This window comes from Hydra vulgaris, chromosome 02 (genome assembly GCF_038396675.1).
Source record: "Hydra vulgaris chromosome 02, alternate assembly HydraT2T_AEP".
Lineage (NCBI taxonomy): Eukaryota > Metazoa > Cnidaria > Hydrozoa > Anthoathecata > Hydridae > Hydra > Hydra vulgaris.
The window spans coordinates 68,626,862-68,654,860 of NC_088921.1; the positions used below are offsets into that span (position 1 = coordinate 68,626,862).

General features: G+C 26.9%; 2 protein-coding genes across 2 annotated transcripts; both read left to right on the forward strand.

The window, feature by feature from the left end:
* Positions 1-63: 63 nt before the first annotated feature.
* LOC100198766 (syntaxin-6) lies at positions 64-27,999 on the forward strand. Its single transcript, XM_065791794.1, has 6 exons — positions 64-230; positions 11,284-11,602; positions 15,028-15,132; positions 24,051-24,157; positions 27,175-27,269; positions 27,373-27,999. Exons 1-6 carry the CDS (start codon positions 202-204, stop codon positions 27,447-27,449), a joined length of 732 nt encoding a protein of 243 aa, XP_065647866.1. The 5' UTR covers positions 64-201; the 3' UTR covers positions 27,450-27,999.
* Positions 19,132-19,905, forward strand: LOC136077130 (uncharacterized). Its single transcript, XM_065791795.1, has 2 exons — positions 19,132-19,563; positions 19,705-19,905. Exons 1-2 carry the CDS (start codon positions 19,270-19,272, stop codon positions 19,777-19,779), a joined length of 369 nt encoding a protein of 122 aa, XP_065647867.1. The 5' UTR covers positions 19,132-19,269; the 3' UTR covers positions 19,780-19,905.

Below are 27,999 nucleotides of genomic sequence, written 5' to 3' on the forward strand. Positions count from 1 at the left end.
TTAAATAATAAACCATGGTATTGTTTATGCTATATCCGGTTAATTTAAATATTTTTGTGTCAGACAAATTTTGAAATATCGAAAATGTTTTTTTAAATATCTCGACATTCTATGAGTTCACTTGAATGATTTAAAAAGTATATTTACTGTTAAATAAAATAGTAAAATAATTTTAGGTTTTTATTTGAATAAATATCAAAGATGGAAGACCCATTTTTTGTCGTAAAAGAGTAAGTTTTATTGAAAAATAACTAAAGTTAAAGTTATTTTTTATTTTTTCTGTATCATTTTATATAAGGAATGGAGTACTATGTAATTTAAATATTTGAGAAACTGTAACGACAAAAAAAAATATTTATGTAAAAATGCGAGTACTAAAATAGTCTAACAAATCTTTTCAAATGCCTAAAATAAACTTAACTTAAATATATATATATATATATATATATATATATATATATATATATATATATATATATATATATATATATATATATATATATATATATATATATATATATATATATATATATATATATATATATATATATATATATATATATATATATATATATATATATATATATATATATATATATATATATATATATATATATATATGTACATATATATATATATATGTATATGAAGTATATGTATGAACATATATATGGGCATATATATGGGGCAAAAAATCATGCACGGAAACTTGTATATGTTTTGTCTATTATTTTCATAATAATAAAACTGGTGATCTTCAATTTGCTCTCATTTAATTTTAACCTATATAAATATTTTGTTAAAAAAAAGTGGTATACATTGGTAATATCAACAAAGAATAAATAAAGTTTGAAATGAAATCATGCACAGAACAGAAAAACTGAAATTTTAGTTACTAGATAAATAAACTTTAATTCCTCAAAAAATATAAGTTTCAGCGTTATATATATATTTTTAAATGATGTTTAAACCATTAGTAAATCTTTCAAGAAAGTTATAGAATTGCACTATGTATCATAGAGTCACAGCAATCGTTTAAACGCAGTTCATGAATGATCACGCATGGAAGTCATGCACGGAATTTGCGAATTTGTTAATTTCATGTAAATATTTTTAAGAAAATAAATTGCTTGTGAGTATTTTAAGTGAAATATTATACTTCTAGGACTCATATTTAGTATACTTTCAATGAGAAATGGTAGTTATCAATTATTTCTAGCTTAAGTATAGCGTTTTGAAAATTGTTATTTATTTTCAAACAGTAGAGATATTATTACGCAAAAAAAAAAAATGATCAAAGTATATATATTTAATTTATTCAGATAGCCTAAAATATAATAAAAATATTTTTGCTATGAATGTTTTTAAAAAATATTATAATAGTATGCATATTGCTTTAAATCCAAGCTTTTAATTGCTAACACAAAGAAAAATAAAAAATCACGCACAGAATTGGAAATCTCCATATATATATATATATATATATATATATATATATATATATATATATATATATATATATATATATATATATATATATATATATATATATATATATTCATAAATATATTTAGTTCAACTAATGAATGAACTTTGTATGTAACTTCTTTTAAAGTGTTTCAGTTTTTCGCGGCAAAAAGCCAAACTTATCTACTGAGAAAAAAAAACAATACTAAGAAAAGGAAACAAAATTGTAACTAAATATCAAATTCTAATTAATAGATAAACTATAAAAATTTAATTTTTAAAAAAAAGAAATTTAAAAGAAAGTTTTTTTATAAAAATTTTATACAACTTTTGTTTATTTTTTTTAGTTATTTTTAGCTATTAAATTTGATACAAGTTGAAGAAAAAAAACATATTTTATAACAATTTAACAACAATTGAATGTTTTGATATGCATTTTATTCACGATTTATATCAGCCCATATAATGAAGGAACTAATTTGCTATGTACCCTAGAACTATGAGAAATTTTGGTAATTTTTTTCTTTGGTTTATTCGTATTTCTACAACTTTTTGCTTTTAAAAATGTTTTTGCTATATTTGACGTTTTTTCTTAATACTTATATAATAGGAAAATAAGAAAATAGTTTGCTATTTATTTGTAAAATATTTTATTTGAATAATAAATTTTGTAATGACAGAAGAGATTAAATAAAAAATAGCATGGTTGCTTTTATAAATATAGTTACCACATTTGATGCTTGTATAAAATTGTTTCCTAATTCCTAACATAAATACAAATTACTAGAGATAATGAAAATAACAATTACTCTGTTTGAAAAAATGTATTTAAAAACTGTAAAAAAAGTTTTAAATAGGCTTCTAAAAAGTTCATTGAAAAAGTTCAGTAAATTAACAATTTGCTAGCCCACAACCTTTTAGAGCATTGTCAATAACAATAGATCATCAGGTAATCAACTACGGGGTTTAAATGCACAAATGTTTAAGTGCAGACTATTTCAATCAGGGTAGTGAAAACAACTAAATGTTTTACGACCATTAGTATAAATGACTTTTTATGAAAATATTAAAAAATAAATAATTTAGTTTTCTTGCTTTTCTGTGCATTGATAAAAACCAGAGCTGTGGCTATGCTCCCTCACACCCCCCAACTGGGGGCCCAGTGAATTTAGGGGGACCATTTGCAGATTTAGGGGCCCTTTTGCAAATGTAAAGAGTTTTTTTCTTAAATTTTTTTTTCAGTAGTATCTAATTGAAAAATTTTTAAGAATTTTGGGGCCCTTATAACAGTTTTTTGGGGCCTAAGGCCTATTAGTCAGTACTGATAAAAACTGTAAAGTTTAACAAAAACGTTTAAAAAATGAATTTAAAAAATGTCCATATTTCTAGAGCAAATAATAAAGTGTTTCCTTAATATACTGACTGACAAAAGTTGCAAATAAATTGTGTATCAAAAAATTTCTTTATTTTTGTTATATTCTTATTTGCTTTTTTCCTCAATTTGTTTTTTTTATTCTGATTCACTCCCAACAACGCTGCAAGCAATCACTATTAAGTTGGGAATTACTAGAAAAAAAGAATAGAGTTATAAAGCAAGGAAACGGTTGACAAAAGACTTAAAGAGTTGAAGGTTGTGTGAGCCAGGAAAACATGAAGATAAGAGAGAATCCCTAAGGGACAAAGTGCGGAGAAAAAAAACTAGACCAATAAAAGTTTTTAGAGCATGCAGGGACAGATATAGTATATTATTTGTTGGTATAGTATATTTAGTATAATCTTTTATCATTTTCAGTGTGGAAAATAACAAATGCCCTAAAAAATAGGAAACAAACACAGTTAAATATTTAGGTATATTATTTTTTTTTTGACAAAATTTTTCTTTTTCTTATTATCTTTTTTTTTCCATTTATTTTATTTAGATTTTCTATTTCATATAGTATTTGCTTCCTTGCTTCAAGTATTGCTGTTTTAATCACTGTTGTCACTTGTAGATTAATTTTACTGCAAATTCTTAAAATGCTTGCTATATTAAAACGTGATTAAGTTGTCTAAAAAAATTACTTTAAATGTGGACAAACAAGGTGTGCGACCACATGCGCTTCCTTGGAAGGCTTGATGTATATAAATATCCTGGAGATCATAATTTAAATATAGATGTTGTCTGCAATAATGAAATTGAATACGAATTTAGAGAGTGCAAACATAAAGTATTTCAAATGAAGTATTTCAAAACTCAAGAAAGATTATCAGATTTTTTAGAAAATCTTAAGTAAAAAACAGCCTATTGCAGCCTATTGGAATTTTCACTTTTACTAGACTATAAAACAAGATGGAACTCTCTTATACCTATGATGGATGGGTTTGTAAATCATATAAAGTTTGCAAAAAAACGCAGGATATAGGAGAATTAGATCGGTAAGATTTATACAATGAAGAGGACTTTTCTATCTTGCTAAATTAAATTTAAATAATAAAACCAGCAGAATTTGCAGTAAAAGAACTTAGCAAAACCATGTCAACTTTACTCATTGCAGAAGGAATACTGACATTTTTGTTAACTCAAATGAGACAAAACTGTACAAGTTTGGGAACTAACTCTTTAAAAACAAGAATTTCAGAATGGGAAAATAGAGAATTTATTAATGTAGCAGCCTTAGATTTTTATTGCGCTACATTGACAATGATGTTAGCTGAAAGTTTATTTAGCGATTTTGTGTCATCCTTTTTAAACAAACTAAAAATGTTAAGTGTCACTAAAAACAAAATCATTAACTGTCCAAAGCTTATTAAATGCTCTGGCATCAATTCAACCTACACCAACACAAATTGAGAGAGTTTTTTCAATTGCCAGTAACTTCTGTACAAAATTACGTTCTTCTATGAAATTTGATCTGTTGGATACATTAGTTTTAAATATTATTTTATTGAAAAATATGATTTTTAAGTGGCAATTACTTTATCACAATGCTTGCTATTTCCAGTACACTTTAAACTGTGATTTTATTGTTAAAAAAAAAATGATTTTGCAGGCTTGGCCAGGAAGGGGTGCAATTTCAAGTCTTTATATGACCACGCAAATAATATTTTGTTTTGACGATTTAACCACGGTTTTTATCAAATGCGCTGAAAAAATTGGTTTTTAATTACGCTGAAAAAGAATAACTTTGATACATTAATCTTTACTAACGTTTTTATATTAGCAAAACGCTTTTAAATAAATTCGCTTATGATTTTAGTGAAAGTATCATTGAATATGGTATAAATTTTTGTTTAAAATATTTAATTATATAAGATTTTTTTATAAGTAAAATTTATAAAAATTTTATTTATTTATTTATAAGCGATAACTTTAAACAGCGATGGTCTCTTTAATAAACTTTATATAAGAACCATCAAATTTAATTCACTCAAAAAGTAGAAAGATTTTGATGAGAAGAAAAAGAAAGAAAAAGATGAGGAAAGATTTTGTTGAGAAGAAAAACAAACTTTTTTGAAAGCTGTTTGAATTAAATAACTTTGATCTTTACTTATGTTTTTATATGATTAAGCCACTTATAAATAAAGTAACACTTATAAATAAAGTTCAAGTAAACTAAACGAATAAGAATTTTTTAAACACTTAGGAACAATCACAGTAAAAGGATAAGACATAATTGAATGACAAGTAACACAAGAATAAATTTTAGTAGATAGCACAAGAGACGCTAGCTCTTTAGAGCAGTGTCCATTATAGTATTTATAGCAACATTACAATGGTATGATAATGGTTGGATGTCGGCTAAAAGAGCAGGTCCAACTATGTTTACAATACATTTTTGCACCTTCTCTAAAAGATAAAGGGCATCATTTGAAGATCCACCCAGATATGGTAGCAGTATTCCATACAAGGACTGATTTGAGATTTATAAAGAATAGAATCCTGAGTAAGAAAGTGGCGAGCATGATAAAGAGATGCAAGCTTTGCAGATGCTGATTTTGCAATAGATTTGATATATGGTTTATAAAAAAGATCAAAGGAAGAATTAAAAAAAGTATGGGACCAAGAATAAAACCTTGAGGAACCCCTGCAGTTACAGGATATGAAGAAGAGTGCTGTCCATTAAGGACAATTTTTATACTAAGATTGGTAAGGAAGGGTTCAATAATCTTTAAGATGTTACCTGATACAACATAAGAAGAAAGCTTATGAAGAAGAGCAGCATACCAAGCTTTTCAAAGGTTTTAGAAATGTCAAGAGAGACAACAGTTCTGGAGAACACTTTTGCAAGTCTATAGCAGGTATGTTATCCGGACCACAAGCTGTAGAAGAGTCTAAGCTGGAAATCACTTTAGAGACAGATACTTGAGTGGTATGAACCATACATGAGGGGTGGAATAACAGAGTTGCATTTATTATAGGTACTGTTAAAGATTCTCCAGAAGTCATGAGATCCTAATTTTTGAGATGAAATACGAGATTTCATGACCTGAGAATAAGGGCCTTTGGCCTAAGACAAAACCTTTTTACAATAGTTTCTAGCAGTTTTAAACAGGTGCCTGTTTTATGGAGGTACGATGGGCAATTGCAGCAGCACAATGTTAGAAAAACCATGGACAGAGTGAGGGTTGACTTGGAATTGTTGATTGGGAATAAAAGATTTTATGCCAGCCTGTATCCAAGAAGTTATGTAAGAAGCACATTTGTTAGCTGGAAGGCAAAAGATTTTTACCCAAGGGCCATCACTAAGAAAATCACAGAAGAGTCCCAGTCAGCTTTAAGGTTGTTGCAAGAGGTACGATGATAGGGGGATTCTGCTGATGAAGAAGAATAAGATAATAGTTTTAGAGAGATCAAGCCGTGATCAGAAGCACCTAAGGGTGTATGTGAAGTAACTGAGCACTGACTAGGATCAGAAACAAGACATAAGACAAGTAGAGAAGGTAAACAATTTGATTTTTTGGAAAGCAGGTTGGAAAGTTGACTATTTGTGTTAGAGATTGAGTAAGGCAAAAGTTGTAGGTCTTAACGCCTGAGCATTAAAGTCACCAGCGAAAACTATATTGGCTGAAGGATAAAGAGAGAGAGTATGGTCAATTTGATCAGAAATAGCATCGAAAAGAGTGCAGTCTTGAGATGAAGAAGAGTGATATAGAATGGAGGGAAAGGTGATAGAGTGAAGCCCTGCAAATGAAAGCACATAAAAGAATAGTCTGTGGATTCAAACCTAGTTTTCCTGCAAATGGTTAAATACTTATGAATGTAAATGTCTAGGCCTAGCATGTTGCTATTGGAGTCTTTACAAATTAAAGGATGATAACCATCAACGCTATGATCTCAGGATGAGATAGCTGAACTTAAATTAGTCTCGCAAAGAGGAAGTAGACCTGGTGGACTTTGCTAAGGATAAGACTTAACAGAAGAAAAATTGCTTTAAAAACCATGAATATTAGTTAATGATAGATTTAGAGAACTTCATGATGATGATGGTTTTTTGTGTTTTATAGTTTCTGGTACTTTTTTGTGTTTTATAGTTTTGGTTATTTTTAAATTTATTAAAGATTTTGACTTAAAGCACAGATAATACTCAGTACACTATTTGATAGTCCAAGCAATTGCCTCATTACTAATCATCAACCCTAAGCTGTAATAAAGGGCTCCAAATGTATTATAAATAATGTATTTAATAAATTGTATTATAAATACATCTATGCCAGCCTAATAGATGAAGAAAGGGTGCGAGACTGGTCAGCAGATAAAATCTGTTTACCCCTTTATATATATGTATTTATATATATATATATATATATATATATATATATATATATATATATATATATATATATATATATATATATATATATATATACAGCACATAAAATAATGGGTGTCAATGGTGAAAGACCCCTAAAATGAACTCTTGCTAGTATAATAAGTCTGATTTAAAAAAAATAAGTTTTAACAAACAACTAGGTAACTGTAATTTAACTGTATTTTAGTTATTACTAAATATTTATAACATCCACATTATTTTAGGCTGAAATTGTTTTAAAAAATATTATAAATATTTTTAATGTTTATGATAAGCTAGTTCACTTGTTGATGCATATTTTATATGACATCAACAGACCTCAGAATTAGGAAAAATGAGGTTGAAAATTTATAGCTGATCTTGAACTGTTAGAGGTCGGCCTTGCCGAATGCCGATCCTAATTCTGAGAGTTACAAAACTGTAAATTTAAATAATTTATTCAAGTGCGTTTTATTCCTGAGAGTTTTAAGTACATGACATCATTGATTATTTTGTTTGTGTAAAAGATTGATTATGTAAACAAACAGTAAAATTGATGATGTCATGTACTAAAAAACTCTTTGGAATAAAATGCACTTGAATAAATGATCAAATCTGTAGATTGCAGCTTATAATATGCTGAGTTTTTGGCCTACAAAAAAACGGAGAAGGCCAGCTTTGACTAAAATAAAAAAGTTAGCTTTTTCTTGGTATGCATTAATTCTTTTGTTTTAATCAAAAACATTTAGTCCGAACATTTTTTTTATCATTCTCTTTAATATGAAAACAACGTCTCGGAGGTTTGGGATCTCTCTAAATCTTTTTAAAAATCTCTAAAAACTTTTCCATCATTTGTGAAGTTATTGTAATAAATGAATGTTATTAACCTGTTTAGCAATTTAATTTACCTATAATTATCATTTGTGCATTTTTTCAATTGAGTTATCAAGAAAATGATTAGTAATTTAATAATGATTAGTAAGAATTAGTAATTTTTAACGTGACATTTAAAAAAATATATGTATATATATATATATATTTGCGCATAAATAAAAAAATGAGTGTTAGGCAGTCAATATGACCAGCTAACATAGAATTGACTGTCAACAGCCTTTATTGGCCAGTCAATTAAAAAAATTTTTTTCAGTGTTCTGAAATCTTGGAAGGTCAGAAGATGCCTGAGGAGTGGAGACATAGCATAATGGTGCCAATTTTCAAGAATAAGGGCGACATTCAGAGTTGTAGTAATTACAGGGGAATAAAGTTGATCAGTCACAGCCTGAAAATCTGGGAAAGAGTAGTGGAAGCTCGGCTTAGAGGAAAAGTAGAGATCTGTGAGCAGCAATATGGTTTCATGCCAGCTAAGTGCACCACAGATGCTATGTTTGCTCTGAGAGTATTAATGGAGAAGTATAGGGTAGGACAGAAGGAGTTACATTTTGTGTTTTTGGACTTAGAGAAAGCTTATGATAGAGTTCCGAGACAGGAGCTGTGGTGTTGTATGAGGACGTCAGGAGTAGCGGAAAGGTGTGTGAGGGTGGTGCAGGATATGTATGAGAACAGTGTGACAGCAGTGAGGTAGTGGTTTGAAGTGGAGGTAGGACTACATCAGAGATAAGCCCTGAGTCCCATCCTGTTTGCAATTGTCATGGACAGACTGACGGACAAAGTTAGACAAGAGTCCCATTGGACTATGATGTTTGCTGATGACATTATGATCTGTAGTGAGAGTAGGAAGCAAGTGGAGGTAAACTTGGAAAGACGGAGGTATGCTTTGGAACGCAGGGAAATGAAAGTGAGCAGAAGTAAAACAGAGTACGTGTGTGAATGAGAGGGCAGGCGGTGGACAGGTCCAGTTACAAGGAGTTGATTTGTTGAAGGTCGACGAGTTTACCTACTTAGGGTTGAGGGTACAGAGTAATGGAGGAAGTGAAAGAGAGGTAAAGAAGAGAGTGCAAGCAGGGTGGTGTGGACGGCACAAAGTGTCGGGTGTGATCTGTGATAGAAGGGTGTTGGCTAGAATGAAGGGTAAGATCTATAGGACAGTAGTGAGACCTGCTATGTTGTATGGACTGGAGACAGTGGCACTGACAAAGAGACAAGTGAGGGAGATGGAGGTTTCTGAGATGAAGATGTTAAGATTCTCATTTGGAGTGACAAAGAAGGATAGGATCAGAAATGAGTTTATTAGAGGATCAGCACATGTAGCATGTTTTGGAGATAAAGTTAGAGAATCGAGATTGAGATGGTTTGGACATGTACAGAGGAGACAGGAGAACTATATTGGCAGGAAGGTTTTGGGGATGGAACTTCCAGGTAAGAGGAGGAGAGGTAGAGCTAAGAGGAGGTTTATAGATACAGTGGTGGAGGATATGAGAGTGGCTGGTGTGTCAGTGGAGGACACTCACGACAGAGCTAGATGGTGGAGTTTGATCCACTGTGGCGACTCCTAAACAGGAAATGCCAAAAGAAAAAAAAGAAGAAGATATATATATATGTATGTATATATATATATATATATATATATATATATATATATATATATATATATATATATATATATATATATATATATATATACTCCTCAACTTTGGAAAAAATCCTAAAATTGCTAAAATATACCAAAATGAAACTAACTGTAGCATTGTTCTATTCATCCACAAGACTTTACAGATAAGTTTTCTGGTTAGTTGCTACTGTCTGCTATAAATGAGCAAAATATAGGCAGCTTGTTGCAGTTTAGAACTCAAAAATATCTAAAAGCAATATGCCCACTCGCCTAAAAAGTCCTATTTGAGATGCTTGTAAATTTTTCTAACACTTTTTTTGATCTAAGATTAACAGCATAAAAGACCATTTGTGGTCTAATATGCTGTTAACCATAATGAAGGTCTGCTAAAAAATATTGCCCCAAAGGGGGCAATAACTTTTTAGACACCTTCATTGCAGTTCAAATGAAGGTCTCTAAATTAATTTAGATATTTAGATATCTAATATCTAAATATCTAAATTAATTTCAAAATGAAACCATTCTTTCTTTAAATTCTATTTTATTATAAGTAAGCAGTGGTCTTTATGTGGTCTGGAAGTTGAGATGTGGAGTTGAGGAGGTCATAATTTTTTTCTAAATTAACACAAGTTAGTAAAAACCACTTTTTAAAAGAGAGAACTATCCAGAAAATAGTTCTAGCAAAAATGAGACACTTGTTGAAAGTGAGAAAAAAGTTCTAAAGTAGTCTGTTTTGACCATTTGTAAATCGAGGTGGGACCACTGTGTTATGTTTCTAAAGCTATAATTTCTGAACCGTTGTACTTGGAAATCTGAAATTTTAAATTTAACCTATCGACATAATGCACATAACAATATGTAAAAATCAGGAATATCAGAGATGGTGACTCATAAAGTTTTCTTTAAATTTGTTGAAATGATTTGACCAGTATATATATATATATATATATATATATATATATATATATATATATATATATATATATATATATATATATATATATATATATATATATATATATATATATATATATATATATATATATATATATATATATACACACACACACACACATATATATATATATATACATATATATATATATATATATATATATATATATATATATATATATATATATATATATATATATATATATATATATACACACACATATATACACATATATATATACATATATACACACATATATATATATATATATATATATATATATATATATATATATATATATATATATATATATATATATATAAAAACACACGCACAACTATCTTTGCGTACTTTGTCTACGATATCTTTTGCAATTCAATGTTTAAAATGTTATTTTTAATCCTGACTGATCTGTAAAATAAAACTAACATCAGTAAAAAAGTCTTTTTTCATTGTAATAAATGTACTTCAATATGTTATTATTATACAATTTAAATCAAAGATTTTATTAATTTTTTCTAGCCCTTAACATTAGAAAATATTTTTTGGAAATTGTTAAAAAATGTTTTTTTTATTTTTTATAGAGAAGTCGAAAAGGCATTGGCGACAGTGAATCAATTATATGTTCGATGGAAAGAATTACAAGATAATACATTAAGTAAAGAAGAGTTAACATGGACAGCTACAGAAATAAATAACAATATTCGTAGTATAGAATGGGATCTTGAAGATTTGACGGAAACTATTTCAGTTGTTGAATCAAATCCATCTAAATTTAACCTTTCCGCAACAGATATTGAGCAGAGACAACATTTTATAAGTATAACAAAAAACAGTATCAATACAATGAAAGATACTATTTCTCTACAAAGTAAAGGAAAATCTGAAAAAGAATCTAGGAATGTAAGTATTTTATCCTAATAATGTACAACTTTTAAAGTTATTAAAGCATCCACCTATTTCAATGAGTGCATTTTCTAGTCTGCAGTAATCGATATAGATTATTGCACAAGTTATTACAAATTTTTATTTTCAGTTAAAATTTAAATATTAAAAAAAGTATTTTTAATATTTAAAATCAATTATATAGTTATACTACTAAAAAAATTTAACATGAAAGTTTTCAAATTTGTAATATTTTAAAATTATTTGAAATCTTTTACATATATTTTTTTGCTTTAAAATTTTAATTCACAGAATCTTATCTTTTGCAAAATTTGCCAGACCTACTTGCTCTTTTTGAAACAAATACAGTTTCAACTGTTTTGTGTTTTGTATCTCAGTGTTATGATTGTGATTTATAATGATTTTTATGTTATGATTGTGATTTTTGAGTAAAATCTTCCTTGTAAAGTTTGACTAAAATCTTCTGTGTAAGTGTAAAGTTGTAAAAAGTGTACTTTGATATTTGTGATGAATGATGAGAAATTGATTTTCAAAGTATTTTGGTTGCATGTCATTTTGCAATTGAAACATAAATACTAAGTTTTTGTGGAGATTTAGTTCATAAATATTAGGAGCTCCAATTTCCCTGAGTTATGGTTTGGCATGTGAATATCTTTTAATATTATATACTATTTGACAATTTTGCTTTTATTATATATTTATTATATATTTTCAGCAACTTTTCTATGCTCTCACTCACTTTTATGATCATCAACATTTATTTGCAAAACTCATTAGGAGAGATTTTTCAAAAATGCACAAAAAAGCTTTATTTGATTGACAGGTGTTAATTACACAAAAAACAAAACTAAAATAAGAAAAGTATTCTTAACAAAAAAAAAATCTGTGCTCTGTATAGTTTGCAAACTGTGCTTTGCATAGTTTGCAAAGTTTTTAGTATTTGAAACAATTCTTCAAATGAACAAAAGAAGCTATTAAATTGTTAAGTTACTATAGAAGTATTATAATGATCTTTTCTATTGGCAATGTCTTTAAAATGTTTAAAAAAGTTTTGCAATGTGTCAGACCTCTGAATCTTTAATGATCAGTATCCAAACTGCAGATAAAGTATTCATTTAATAACTTTACATTTTACTTAAGCTTCTTGGTTTTTCCTACTATAATATATATTATAAGTTATATTAAGTTATATTAAGGGCATATTACATAAGTGAATTATAATTTTATTGTATATTTTTCAAACTAAAAGCAAGTTTTTATTATATCAAATTATTTGAAAGCTCGGTGTAGTTAAGGCAATTTTAAAATATTATAGCATCTGTATGATATTTTGTTGGCTACAACATATTTCCATTAAATGATCAGGTCTGTGAATTATGAAAAATGAAAACAATTAAAGTGATAAATTTTGCGGTATCATATAATATAAATGTTTATAGTGAAAAAATCCAGACCAAAGGTTCTTTTTTTTAAAAAAAAAATCTTACAATCACAATCACTTGTCCAAATTTGAATAAGATTTTAAATAAATACATTTTTTAGGTAAAATGAACATGATAATTTAATTATATGATCTGTTCTGATTGTTTATTGGCAATTTTTCTTAATTAGTGAGAATTCAAGTATTTGTTGTGAAAATTGATAGAAATATTGTTCTTTGACAACTATATATAGTTAATATATGTCAGAACAAATTAGAACTAGGATATATAGTAAATTAAGGCACTTTTTCAAAAGGTTTTAACTAAATTCATGTTAACACCAATGAGCAAAAGTCTCCAAAATGGTGTTTTTTAGATTCACTATTAGGGGTAGTAAAAAGGTTTTGAAAATTATATATAAAAAAAGAAAAGTTTCTTTAAATATTAAAAAAAAACATAGCAAAAAATATTATACCATCTAAAGCTCTTGTTTAAATATAATACGTTGATAAAGCTATGCTAATTCCAAATAAAAGAATTCAAATAATTTGTAAATTACCTTAACTACGCTGAGAGCAAACTTTTATGGTTAAGCTAAAAAAATAAAACTTATTTATGTAGAGGAAGCGGAACTGCTTCACAATACCGCTGATCATGTCAATTTATATATTTTTATGTTTGTGGTCTTTATGGATCTCTAGGGCAGTGCTGGTTCACTCATAAGTCACTTTATATAAATGTATATTTGTGTTTTGTTAAAACCTCTTACGCGGCCTTCATCCACTTGTAATTTATTATGAATATATGTATGTTTGTATTCAGTCGCCTGTAATTTCCTATATGTTTATTTGATTATTAGTATTATTAACTCCAATGATTATTAATAAAATTTTATTAAAAATGCAGTTATTATTAAAGTATTGTTTTTATAAAATCAATCGCACTAATTGTTTTATTAGATTTAAATATATCGCTAAAGATACATACTTTTTAAGTAAAGAATTAATATATATGTATATAATTTACTAAACTTGATATAAATTTTGATAAAACTTACTCAATTTTATATTATTTAAAAAATACATATTTTATTTAATAAACAATTAATATAATTGTTTTGTTTATAAGCATTTTGCTAGTATAAAAACATTTGATTACAAAAAATTAATGTTACATAGTTAATACTTTTAACTTGTTGAAACCAAATTTTTTGGACATACATGGAAACATGCATAAATTTTAATGTTCTCAAAACATCCAAAAAACCAAGTTGTCGCAACTAAATAATAAATGCATGGTCAGTAATAGAGTGCAATCGCACCCACTTCCTGACCAACCCTGATGATAGTAAAGGATATCTTTTTTTGCCTGCTAAGATAAGGTTCCATACTAAGTTCCAGACCTGCAGTAGTGCTGTTATTCTCAAGTAAATTGGCTATAAGCACTGGCTATTACAAACTATTAATATTACCTATTTGTATTTAAGTTATAACCCAGACAATCTAAATCACTTACTATTGCTTCTTGATTTGTTAGTTAGAGTATTCAATGATAAAATGCATTTATAAAATTCATTTTACTTAACTGTTATAAATACGCTTTTACAAAATTCAAAGCAATAAAAAATCAAAATATTTAGCATTAAAATGTTTTAGATTTTTTGACTGTTGATTGTTGAATTGTGATTTAGTTGCAAATAATGCAGCCATTTTATTTCCTGCTGAAACTATGAATGTTAATCTATTTTACTAACAAATTACTAGCAGTGTTTTATGGTTTATTATAAACAACTCTAATGTGTGTATGTTTTTTTAGAGTTTTGTCTATTAGGTTATTTAATTAGTTTTCCTTTAAAAATTTTATGCATTCTAAATTTTATTTGATTAAAAAAAAAAAAAAATTAAAAAAAAAAATAGTTTTCAACATACATCAAGAAATTTTATCAGCTAAGTTAACTTAAAGAACTCAATTAACATTAGGATGTTTTTGGTTTTTATTTAGGCATTGCTCACAAAAAACAATTACAATAATAAATATGCTCGTTTGGACAATGAAATTGAACAATCAAATCAAAGATTTATTGATGACCAGTTTCAGCAGCAACAGGTTTAAATATTTCTTTATTCTTACTAATAGTTTTGTTTGTTTTCTTCTATTTCAAAAAGAAAAAAAATATGATTACATCTCATGACTATTGCTTCAAAAAAATGTATCAGTATATTTTGTTTGCAAACTTTTAGTGGCATTTTAACTCCTACACTGTGACATGTTTGATATAACCGCACAACAAATTAAATCTGAACTTTATTTGACTGGTTTATTATAGTTCAAAAACTTTAATCAGCTTTTAAAAAAAATATTTTTACAGTTAAATGTTGAGATAATAAACCAGATATTGAATATATCTATAAATCACTCATTATATAAATGTTAATAAGTGATACTCATTATATAAAAGTTATAAGCTTATAGAGTTTTAAGTTATAAACATATAATTGTTATAAATAATACTCATATAAAAGTTAAGCAATAAATAGTTCCTATTTAGATTGCAAAAGTTACTTATCGTATAGTTGATTTTTTATACTATTTAATATTATTATTATAAAAAAGAAACTGAGAAATAATATCAAAACTGGAACAAACACATTTTTTAAGTTTTGGCCTAACTGACAAGCTATTGTTGCTTAATAAACTATGAAAACTAATGTTGACTTTTGAGAAATCATATGGTTACTCAAAATAATGTTTTTTTGTTTAGTACAGATGCCATTAGAAAAAGGTTCATTGCTTAAATCAAATGGTTTTAAGAAGAACTCAAGTATTCTATTCAATGTCACAATTCCTTCTTTAACTTCTGTCTTTCCTGATCCTTTTGAAAAACAAATTAAACAGACTAAGTCTCTATTATCTTTGTGAGATTTTATTGTTTGACATTTTAGAATAATCCAAGCAATACTAAACATTTTGTGAAATATTTTTTTAGTGGCTGCAGTTAATAAAAAAGTTCATACTATATATTAATAAATTTTCTTCTGGTATACAACAAGTAAGCAACTAAGCTGAGGTATGTTGTCTGTAATGCAAACAGTATTTACCATAATTAATGTATTATTTAACATTTAACTTAAAATTAGGGTCCCAAGATCCAAATATTTGCAAGAAGCAGGGACAGTATTAGCATTTTGAAAAAAAAACTCTACCATTTATAAAATTCTTAGTGAAAAAATATTTTAATGTTCAAAAGTTATGACCTTGTAAAGTTGCTAACTTTCTCTAATAGTGAAGGTTTTAAAATTTCCGTGGTCACCATTTTAAGATGACAAAAATATTTTTAAATAAATTAATTTGATGAATTTCAATCTAGTTTAAAAGCAACTTTCTGTAAGAATCAGACAGAGCTTAATAGTGACCCTCTTCAAAATCGCTAATTTTTAATATGTTGTTGCTTTTCATACTAGAAGCTTAATTCCAAAATTAAAAATAAATAAATTAATTGGTTCTCTAAATATTAGATGTCAAAGTTTGACTGACTTTTAGGAATATTGACTAAATGGTGTCAAAGGCATTTTTGAACTTGAAAAAAAAAGGCAAAGTAAATACTTTACAATGAGTATTCCACTTGATTATACTCAAAAATTAAATTCTAATCTTTTTATGCATTAATTGTGACAAGATAATAGTTAAAGCCCTGGGTCCACTGTAAAATTCATTTTGAAAAAACTTTATTGACCTTTAATCTATCTTATTTATAAAAAATACTTATGGAGTATTGCAATAGTTCAGAAAAAATAACGTAAATAGTATACACACTAAAAAAAAAGGTAAAAATTTCTACCTTAGGGTAGGATATGTGATATACCCTTAGTAAGGTATAATTTTCTACCTTTTAAGGTAGAAAATTATATTAAAAACAATTATTTGTCATACAATTTTTTAACTTTAAGGTATAATTTTCTACCTTATAAGGTAGAAAATTATACCTTACTAAGGGTATATCACATATCCTACCTTAACTAAAAATTTCTACCTTTAGTTTTTAGTGTGTAGATATTTTCTTGATGCTTTTATATTTATTTATAAGTTCTTGAATTCTGTATGTTTCCTTGTTACTCTTTCATATTATTTGAGTATAATTTTTACTCCAAATATGTTTTCTGAGTATGATTTTGAGTATGATTATTTTATATTATAATAAATCTCTTTTGAATATTTATAGTTAATTAGGATTTTTTACTTTTTCAAAGACATTTTGATTAAATGTCTTCAAAAAAAATTTCTTATGACACATGTTGTTGCTTTGAACAAATAAAATAATTTTGGAGCTTACATGCGACCTACTTCAAATGTAGATAAAATGTTTGAAACAAGCCAACTCACTAAAAATATACAACCACATCTTATCAACCTAAAAGTAAACTAATATTGTACTATTATTGTACAAATTCGTGATTAAATAGATTTGTAACTGTAACTTGTGAATCCCATTAATTAGTTTTTATTAATTAGTTTTTAAATCAAAATAAAGAAGGTTGTAAAATAATGAAATTATTTCAAGGTCTTAATGAGCTATGAGCTAGCATGTGATTGGAATGAAAAATCTCTAATTAAAAATCGTTTAAAGAGAAATTTTAACAATACAGAGAAAATATGTGCATATCATTGCCACACATTAGGAATATAGGATGGAAACGAGGAAAAAATGTATGCACCCTAATCACAAAGTACAAACAGGGAAGAAAGCATTATTAGGGGGATTAATACTTCAAATGAAATCAATAAAAATATCACAGCGTGTCTAGGGACCAATTAAATTCCAGTTTAAAAGAAAACTTGAGCTTATTAATGAATCCACAAAACAAATGCGAAAGAAATATAAATATATGGAAGAAACCTTCAGAAAAAAATTTGCAGAATCTATTGCGTCTGGTCAATCGGAAGAGTTTTTAAAAGTGCTTGAAGGTGATGAAAATGCTGAAACAGAAAAAAAAACTTGATTTACCCTTTTGTTTTTTGATCCTGAAAACATTAAAATGTAATCTACAAGCATTTTAAATGATTCTGTATGCTATGAATGCAATGAGCTGTTTGAATTTTTAGATGAAGTCAACCAAATAGGAAATGAAAATGATGTTGGTGATGATGTATTATATGACATTAAAGTATCAATAAGCAGCATCACAGAGTATATGAAACATCCCTTAAGAGATGCACAACAGAAAAAGGCAAAGAATGATGCATATAAACAATTAGATGACAAAAAAGCATTTTGGTTAAAAGACTATTCACAAAAGATATTACCCATGAAGTTTAGAGAGGGTCAGAAGCACTACTTTGGGAAGAAAGGCATAAGTATGCATATAGATGTTTTTTTTACCAAAAATAATGACATTCTCAAAAAGCATGTTTGCCTAACAATTTTATATTGCTACGATCAAGGCGTTTCCTCTGTAATCTCTATGCTGAATCAGTTCTGAATCAGTTTCGCCTAGATAAGCCAGAAATAGTGAATATTTTTGCAAAATTGGATATCATGTTATCATGCTAACTATTCAGTTGAATCTATGTATTCTGACATAGTAGCAGCAGAAGAAGTTGCAAAAGCAGTGAAATATGGTTATGGCATCAAAAATGGTATGGTTAGTGTAGCAAAAATTGAGAATGTTACTCTAACTGGTCCTAAAAATCCAAATATAAGCAACTACTACTCCTATGAGTTCCAAAAAAACTACATGACTTTGTGGCGGTACTATGAAATTGGAGATAAAGTTATAGCGCCTTACAACAACCTTTCAGTTGAACCATCAATTGAATTGCTTGTTCCATTCACAAGCACTGAAGGAAACTTTCAGTGATAAACCCTGATTGGAAAAAAGAAGAAAAAAAAATTGTGGTTTAAATACACTACATTTTTGCCAGGAGACTGGTATTGAATCTTTTAAAACTATTATTGAGTTAGAAGAGCATATGCTGACAAAACAGTACAAAAGATCTGAACAATCTTCTTCTTTAGATAAAGTTAACAAAGTTTATACTGAAAAGTTGAAAGCAACTTTGCAAGTTCGTTCTAATTCTATAACCGCATCAGTTAAGATCCCGTCTGTTTCAATAAACAATATATATTCTCAAAAGTTCCATCAATTAGGTTAGGCATTGCCATCAAGAAAGACTTTTTGTTTTTCCATTAGGCTAAAAAAACTTCTTTATGAATATTTCATAAATGGAGAAAATACAGGAAATAAGATGTCACCAGAAGTCGTAAACATAGTGATAAGAAAATATCTTACAGCTGATGAGTTTGTTTCAAGCCAACTAATAAGATCTTTGTTCTCTAGATGGAGTAAGCTATTAAGAATTGGAAAGTTGACTGCTCTGACTAATGAAGAAGATAATAACAATGAACTTGAAAATGAAGAAGCCAAGAAATATCAAGAAAAATTACATAAACTTGCAACCAAACTTTCTGTTATATGGTTGAAAGATGATTGGGTGGCAGTTGTTCACAAAAACCAATGGTATCCAGGAGCTGTTGCAGAGGTAAAAATTTTGTATATATTTTTAAACCAAAAACTTATAAAACTAAGTAAAAAGCTAACATTACATCAACAACAATATAAAATTTATTTTAGAAATGATAAGTTTCATTTATCCATGAATTTTGTGTTTAAATATTTTCAGATAACTGAAGTTGGTGCTTTAATTTACTGCATGAAAAGTGTTTCTTTTTCGAAAAAAATGTTATCAATGGCCTAATCAGAAAGATAGCATGGTATATTCAGATGATGACATCTTATGTAAAATAAGTCCTCCAACTCTAATTATTCGCCACGGTGATTACTTCTTAGCAACAAATGATTTTGAAGAAGCTAATAAACTAATGAACAACTCTATTATTCTTCTATCTGATAATTAATAAATTATAAATGATAAGAAATATGTTTACATTTACTTTGTTATGTTTATGTTTGTCTTTATGCAATTTTTGTAAACCCAGGGCTTTAACCATTATCATGTCGCAATCAATGCGAAAAAGATTAGAATTTTGTTTTTGAGTTTGATTTTGCAGCTAAGCCTTTACTTTCCCATAGGTGTTTTTATACTTGTAGGTACTTAACTAGATAAAGATTTATAATAACAAAAAAAAAATTATGGGGTAATCGTGGCTTTGAATAAAAAAAAAGATCAAAATTGGTAAAAATAAATCATTTTTTGCATATTTTAAAGCATGATATTCAGACAAAGAAAAAAATTTCCTTTACCAATTTTATTCATTTTTGGTCTGAACTAGCCAATAAACAATAATAAAGTAGAATACTCATTGTAAAGTATTTACTTTGCCTTTTTTTCAAGTTCATAAATGCCTTTGGCACCATTTGGACAATATTTCTGAAAGTTTAGTCAAACTTTGACATCTAATATCTAGAGAACCAATTATTATTTTTTTTTTAAATTTTGGAATTAAGCTTCCAGTATGAAAAGCAACAACATATTAAAAAAATTAGCGATTTTGAAAGAGGTCACTCTAAAAATTTAGTGTTTTTGGCTGGTTCTTACAGAAAGTCACTCTTAATGATAATAATAATAATAACGATAATTTTCATTTACTCAACTAGATTATTTTTTTACTAGTCAAGAAGGCTTTTTTTTCCTTCCACATTTGGGTGGACAAGTGGGACAGTGGGTGTTAAAATGTTTATGCCTATATTTAGTTTTATATATTTAGTGTTCAAAAGTTATGACCACGTCAAATTTACCTCGTTTTGGGGTGGAAAATTTTGAATACTAAATGATTATTACATGAAATTAAAAACTTGTGAATTTAAATATAGTGTAAGACAGTAAAAAAATATTTTATTAACTCATTTGGGGTTGCGTGGATAATGTGGTTGTGTAGAAAACCTTCTGACTTAAAATTTCTAACACGATGCAAAATTTGCCCATAGACTCTAAAACAGAAAGGGCCAATATTTGTGGGAGGAGCTATTTTGACTGTAAAGAAAGGTAGAGAGGAGCTATAACTCCTTAGGTAAAAAAATTTGATTGACAGGATGATCAACATGGTTTCCTGTCATTAAATCAGTCAAAAATGGTTTTGTTCATATAAAAATAGTTTTATATGTGAGCTACAAAAATAGACACCTCAAAAACTTATACAAACTACAATCAATAAACATATTATTAAATAATACTCTAGTACTCATAAAATGTTTCATTTCATAGCTAAAACAGGAAACTGTTTCCACTAAACAAAAAGCCCATCTAAATTCTGAGCAATTTCAAAAGTACAATTTGATTAGGAGAGGTTTTTTTAAATTGATTTTATAATTGATGTCATTTTGCAATATGTAGTATTATTCCTTCAATTCAGTTGTGTTTTTTTAATATATTATAAAAAATGTAATTTTTTTTTAAAAATTGTTTGTTATTTTATTAACTCATAATTGTTAGATCATTAGATCTTGTTTGATGCTACAAGAAAAGAGTTAACATAACTAGCACCATGTGAACTTTTCAGGTCTTCTTTTGTTTTAAACAAATAATGATGGTCCTGGCGAGAGGGTTGAAATTTAACTATAGTCTTAAATTTCAAAAAACATGTGGAAGGGTGGCAGTATGGAATCTGTGCATCTAACTCAGTAAAGAAAATTTTTTTTTCTTAAATTAGATGTTAAATTCAGACTTTTTTTTTTTTGAAATAAATTGTTCATTTTTGAATTAGTGCCTGCGCTCAAGGTGCAATTCCTATTGGAGTCTGTTTTTTTTTGAATATTTTTTTATTAGTTAACTAATTGATGGTAATATATTATTAATAATAAATATTAATATAAGAAAAGACACTATTAATAAAAGGGGAGTGGGAATTTTTTTTACAATATAAGTAGTTTTTATAAAAAAGTAGTTTTTCTGCAGTAGAATCTGAAAATAGATCAACCAAAAGATGATCTACTTGTTGGTGATCAATTATGATTAGGCTCTCAATACAGGGGACAGAAATAAAACCTTAGTCACCCATTTATTTAAACCTCTGAACCAAATTAGCAAAATGGAAAAAGTTAAACGATCATTTTGCCATAAGACTATTTTGCCATAAGCAAAATTAAAGAGCAAAAAAAAATCATTGAAGTCATTTCAAATAGCATGAAGGTAATAAATGAATATGTTGGTTCTAAAGAAGCTAATGTTGAATATATGAATATTGAATGTTGAATTGAAGAATTTTTGCTGCTACTTTTGATAACTCAGTAGATGAACATAATTCCTTCCACCAGTTTGGACCAACTGTTAGGTCAATAGCTGTCCATATAAAATTTTTTGAAAAAACTCTTTTACATTGGTAATTTGCTAAATCAGCCATCAAAATATCTATTTTGGTATTAGGTGAATTAAAAAAAAATAAACAAAAGTTAGAAATAATTTAACCTTTTGTTCCCCATTTAAATATCTTCCTTGATATTTGGGGTCAAGTAGATTAGCAGCCATATAAATTTTTGTTAAGAAAATTTTTTTTCTTAAATTTAGTAATTTAGTTGAATTTTTTCTTAAATTTAGTTAAATTTAGTAAATTTAGTTCTTTCATTTCTACTTCCTCTTTTTTTGTTAAAGAACTGCTTACAATGTTTTGATTAATATTATTTTCTAAATTATAAAAGATTAAAAAACACTAATTTTATTTCTGTAATAAAGTGTAAAAAACTTATAATTAGGCTGTTTTACATTGCAGTTTTGGCAGATTATTATATTATGGAGAGGGGAGGAGAGCTATTGCAAATTGATAGCTGTAATTATAAATTTTTTTATAGAGTTAGTTTTAATACCTAAGCATAAGCATTTTTAGCTCGATGAATAAGTGCCATGTTTTCTGAATAGTAAGGTAATAGTCATCAAAGGTTCAAATCCTCTGCTTGGATAAGAAAATAATTATTTTGTTTTATAATATATATATATAGTAATGCTGATAGGGAAAAGAAGCTTCTTTTCCCTATCATCATTACTATATATATATATATATATATATATATATATATATATATATATATATATATATATATATATATATATATATAGTAATGCTGAAAAGAAGCAGCCTGTAAATTTTTTTTCTAAATATTTATAGTTCCAGAGCTATAGTCGGTATGTATGGTATGTATGTATGGTCGGTATGTATGGTAGTTTTTAGTTGTATTAAAATCATATTTTGTAAAACATTTAAAACATTTTCAATACTACAGTACTTTTACCTGTTTTCAGAAAATAGCTCTTAAATGGTAATAGAAATAGTAGTATTAAAAATGTTTTAAATGTTTTAGAAAATATGTTTTTAATACAACTAAAAACTACATAGTAACATAAGTAAATAATAACAACCAGCAAATATATTGAAAAGATACAACCAATGCTTGTATTGAATGAACATTGGACTTGAAAAAAAAAAAAATTAATATTGATTTCTAAAAAGTAAAATTTTTTTTGAAAATTTAGTTTTCAAAAGCAGCAAAGCCAAACCAAAATCTTAAAAAATATGTCTGTTAATGAGAATCTCCTGAAGATGTTAAACTATGCTCCTTATTTATTGTAAAGAAGTTTATTTGTAGCAATAAACATGGCTTTATCTTGCAGAGCAATAAAAAGTTAATTTTATTTAATAATATTTATTCATATATGTTATTATTAAATTAATTATTCAAGTTAAAAATACTTATTTATATAGGTTAATAATATTTATTTATATAATTTAATAATATTTAATTATCATATATTTTTATTGTTTTCAATGATTGACTAGTTGTTTTAGTTAATTTAATCACCTAATAATTATTATAACATGAACTGATTATATTTTGTCTTAGTGCAATGTAGCATAATAAGTAAAGATAAAATGCATGGTCCACAATATAGTTTAATTTTGTTTTTTAACTGCATGGTTAAAGATAATCGTAGTTACTATGGTTACTAAGCATTTATTTGTGTCTGTATTTATATTACAAATTGTTTTCAGTTTCAAAAATTTTAGTTCTTTATTTTAGTTGCTGTTGACAAATCAAAAAACACAACTTGAACATGTAGGTCAAAGTGTTGGAGTATTAAAAAGTATGGGGAAGCATATAGGAAGTGAACTAGACGAGCAAGCCATGTAATTTTTTTCAATAGATTGCACAATGTATTTAGTTTGTAAATGTGATTTAACAATATACCTCTTCATAGTTTTGATAATTTTGTCTTAACATATGCACATGTCTTACTAATATGCCTCGGTTCCTTGAAGTAGTTCTCTACTAGGTAGAAAATGTCACTGCAGGCAATATTTGTTGCCCAAGTGCACAGATGAATCAGCATTACTGGGATAATCACTGAAGAAAAATCTTGCTGTGCAAAGAGTTCAAAGTTTTTTGAGCTTTTTGCTTTTTGACTATTTATTGCTTCAAAATAAACCAATCGCATTTGTTTAAAATAAAAACAGAAAAATTAATAAAAATGAACACTTTTGATATTGAATTGATAGAAGAAGATGAAAATAGCAAAAATGAAGATCAAGTTGGAGTTGAATTAAGCAAACAAAGTTTTATTGAGGACGTTCACAAGTTTCATATATTTATATTAGTTATATAACTTAATTCTGTATATGATTAACATTTATATAATTAGTAAACTCATACTTTCTGTATTTAGTAACTGTTCTGCAAAAGTTTTGAAGACTTTGAATGATAACCTAAAAAGATGATTAGATCAAAGACAAAGAAGATTTTACAAGATTTGGAGCTAGGAGTCTTTACCAAAATGTAAATATTTTGAGAAAATTCTTTATGAAAATAGTTCTAACAAACAAACTGAAAGTAATTTTAGCTTGACTGCTGAATTAACAGGCAATTAAAATTTACCCTTGTCTACAATTTCTCTTCCTTCCACCTCTGCTGATGATTCAAGTGTAAGAATGTAAAGATAAATGGTAAATATGTTAATGAAAAGTGAAAATCTGTTGCTGAAAGTTCTGATTGTAGACTCCTTGGGGAGGAAAAAACAATACAGTCAGTAAAATGTCTTCCTGTTGCAATAGCTTAGTAACTGTTTTGCAATGATTAAAAATAAAAAAAGGCAAGACAAAGCATTACCAAATGCATTGAAGCTTAACCAAATGCATTTTAACAACTCTTCCAGCCCTACTAAGTCTATAGTTAAGCACAAGTTTGTCAGATAAAAGATTTTTAAATGCTTCATTATGTGACTTTTCAAACCAAATGCGTCATCTGCAACAAAAATAAAACTTTATTACAATTATAAACTTTTTTTGAAACTTTCGGAATTTTTAATATGTAATTATCTATGGCAAATCCTAATTGACTATTGTTGTAAACAAAACCATTATTTTGCATGCCACTATCACCAATATCTACCAATAAGCAGCGTTTAACCGGGTTTTTTTTAACCAAATATATGACAATTAGCCATTAACACTACACCATGTGTACTTTTATAGTTAAAATAGCTTGATTCAGATCAAGCCAGAACCAACATTTAAACATGCTTTCTATGTAATGGCATCAATGTGAAAAATGCCATCTGGATTCAAATCGATGTGAAATATCTTTCTGCTTATATCAGTTTTTATATCAGTTATATTTGATGCTTTTATGAACTCTCATAGTTATATCGTTCTCAGTGAAATCTTATTGTTATTGCAAGTCTTTCTTGTGAACAAATAATTTCACACATTTTTGTTACAGTTTTTGATATATCAGAAGCCACAATTTTTGAAGGTTCTTCAAAGTCAAAGGAGACTTTCAAAAATATTTGAAAAAGGCCTCACAATCATAAATTAATCTAAAGCGTTTTTGTATCAGAAGGATTTAAAATGAGAGCCAAATAAAGGGATTTAAAACTTTAAAAATCTCAAATTATTGAAAAAATATTCTTTTTTTAACTTCCTCTCACTATAAATCTTGATCCAAAAATGCTTTTTTTTATGTTTTCATTTTTTTTTTTGCAGTCTGACAATTATTTACGTTATTATTGTAGTCTGAAAATTATTTATTATTTGAGATTTGAAACGTTACCGTGGCACACATATTTGTTACGTAAACTTATCGCCCACTGGAGAAGTCTCTTTATGATCATAATTACATAAAAAATGTAAAAGCACAGATAAATTAAGAAAGTATCCTTGAAAGAAAAAGTTCTTTGCATGAGTTTTCTAATTTAAACATTAAAAGTTTTAGACTTATAATAGTTAAGTTCAACTTATACAAAGCTAAATAAAGATCTTTAACCTTTTTTACATCTCTTGTAACCTTTTTTTTTTCAAGGATACTTTTTTGATTTATCTTTGTATTTACTTTTTTCATGCAATACTGCATAAAAAATGAACTAATTTATTTCTTGCAATACTGCGAAAAAAAGGAACCATGATGAACTAATAAGATATGTATGTGCAGGAAATTATCAAAACTGGGAAGACGTTACCAGATTATTTGACACGTATTTTTTTTAAATTTATTTTCTTTTTTTAAATCATGTTTTCTCATGAATTATTGATTCACTTTTATTCAGACTAAATTATGTTTTTAAGAATGAAAATAAACCACTATTTAAAAACTAATATTTTATGAAATCCATTTTATTTAATAAATTTAAAAAGGTTTTTTTTTTTTTTTTGATGTTTTAAAAATAATTTAAGTTTAAAAATTTTATTAAAAATATTTTAAAAATTAGCTTTATTACCTTTTTTGTGTGTGACTTTTTTGTGAATATGGAGAAAAAAAATTTAATTACTTTTTTAGTGAATTTGAAGACATCTATTTTTAGTGACTTTTTTTCAACTAAATATTTATTCCAAAGTGCATACAAAATATTTTTACAAAAATATTTACAATGTTGCACTATCAATGTACAATGTCTTTATTTTCTGCAACATTTTTGATAAACTCCAATAAAACATTTTTTCAATCTCAGTCTCACTTATTTTTATGTTATAATGCTATAATAAAGTATGATAATAAACATATTGTCCCATAATAAAACATACTGTTTCCATTATTCTTTAAATACTTGAATATTAGCCTCGTCCTTGGCCTACTCTTAAATAAATTTGTAACAGCAAAAAAATACTATTATTAAAAAAATACTACTAGTCTCATTTACAAAATATTTTTTTAGTATTATTGATGAATTGAACCATGAAGTAGATCAAACTGACTCAAGACTACAAACAGTCCTTGTACGAGTTGAAAAAATGCTAAAGTTAGCAGATGGTATGTAAAATATTTTATTTTGAATTAAATTTGAATAGTTTCAACTTGAATTTTATGTTTTTCATAACTGGTTTAATCTTATTATTGCTGGGTTTTTTTTCAGACAAAAAGCAGACTTACGTTTTGATTGCTTTAATTTTGATGTGCCTCGTTGTTGTCATACTTTTTGTTGCAATTTGATAACAAAAGTATTTTAACCGAACTTAAACGTCGTGGTTCATTAGATAAATTCAACAGAATCACCTTTATTTGACGAACGCGTTATCTAATAAGATAAGAAGACAATAGAAATGAAAAGTAGAAAATAAAATTAGCTCTTCAGTGTTAAGGATGCCAACATTTATGAAGAGTGATTTTCATTTTTCGCAATACCATTTTTTTAAACACAATTGTAAATGTTTTTTGTATATAAATTATATTTATGAATAATACGTTATCAACGGTTTAAAAAGATTATTTTTTTAAATATTTTATCACGTGTTAGTCTATTTTGTTTTTTAAATTTTTTTAAATTAACGTATAACAACTTTGTGTACTTTGCACATTTGTAAGATAATATAATATAGCTATTGTCGCTATATAACAAAATATTCTTGTTGCATATATTTGTTATTTTTAAAAATAAAATAGTAGTAGTAAAATAATTAAGACAATTTTTAGTAATAACAAATCGATTTGTTATCATTATTTTATTACCTTTTTTTATGTTAATACAGTTTATTTTCCTAAA

Bases quoted from the DNA above. Each gene is read 5' to 3' on its own strand.
- LOC100198766 (XM_065791794.1), top strand. From the start codon at position 202: ATGGAAGACCCATTTTTTGTCGTAAAAGA. The intron at 231-11,283 runs GTAAGTTTTATT...TATTTTTTATAG, and splicing joins CCATTTTTTGTCGTAAAAGA to AGAAGTCGAAAAGGCATTGG. The intron at 15,133-24,050 runs GTTTAAATATTT...TCTTTATTTTAG, and splicing joins ACCAGTTTCAGCAGCAACAG to TTGCTGTTGACAAATCAAAA.
- LOC136077130 (XM_065791795.1), top strand. From the start codon at position 19,270: ATGTCACCAGAAGTCGTAAACATAGTGATAAGAAAATATCTTACAGCT. The intron at 19,564-19,704 runs GTAAAAATTTTG...AAATATTTTCAG, and splicing joins ATCCAGGAGCTGTTGCAGAG to ATAACTGAAGTTGGTGCTTT.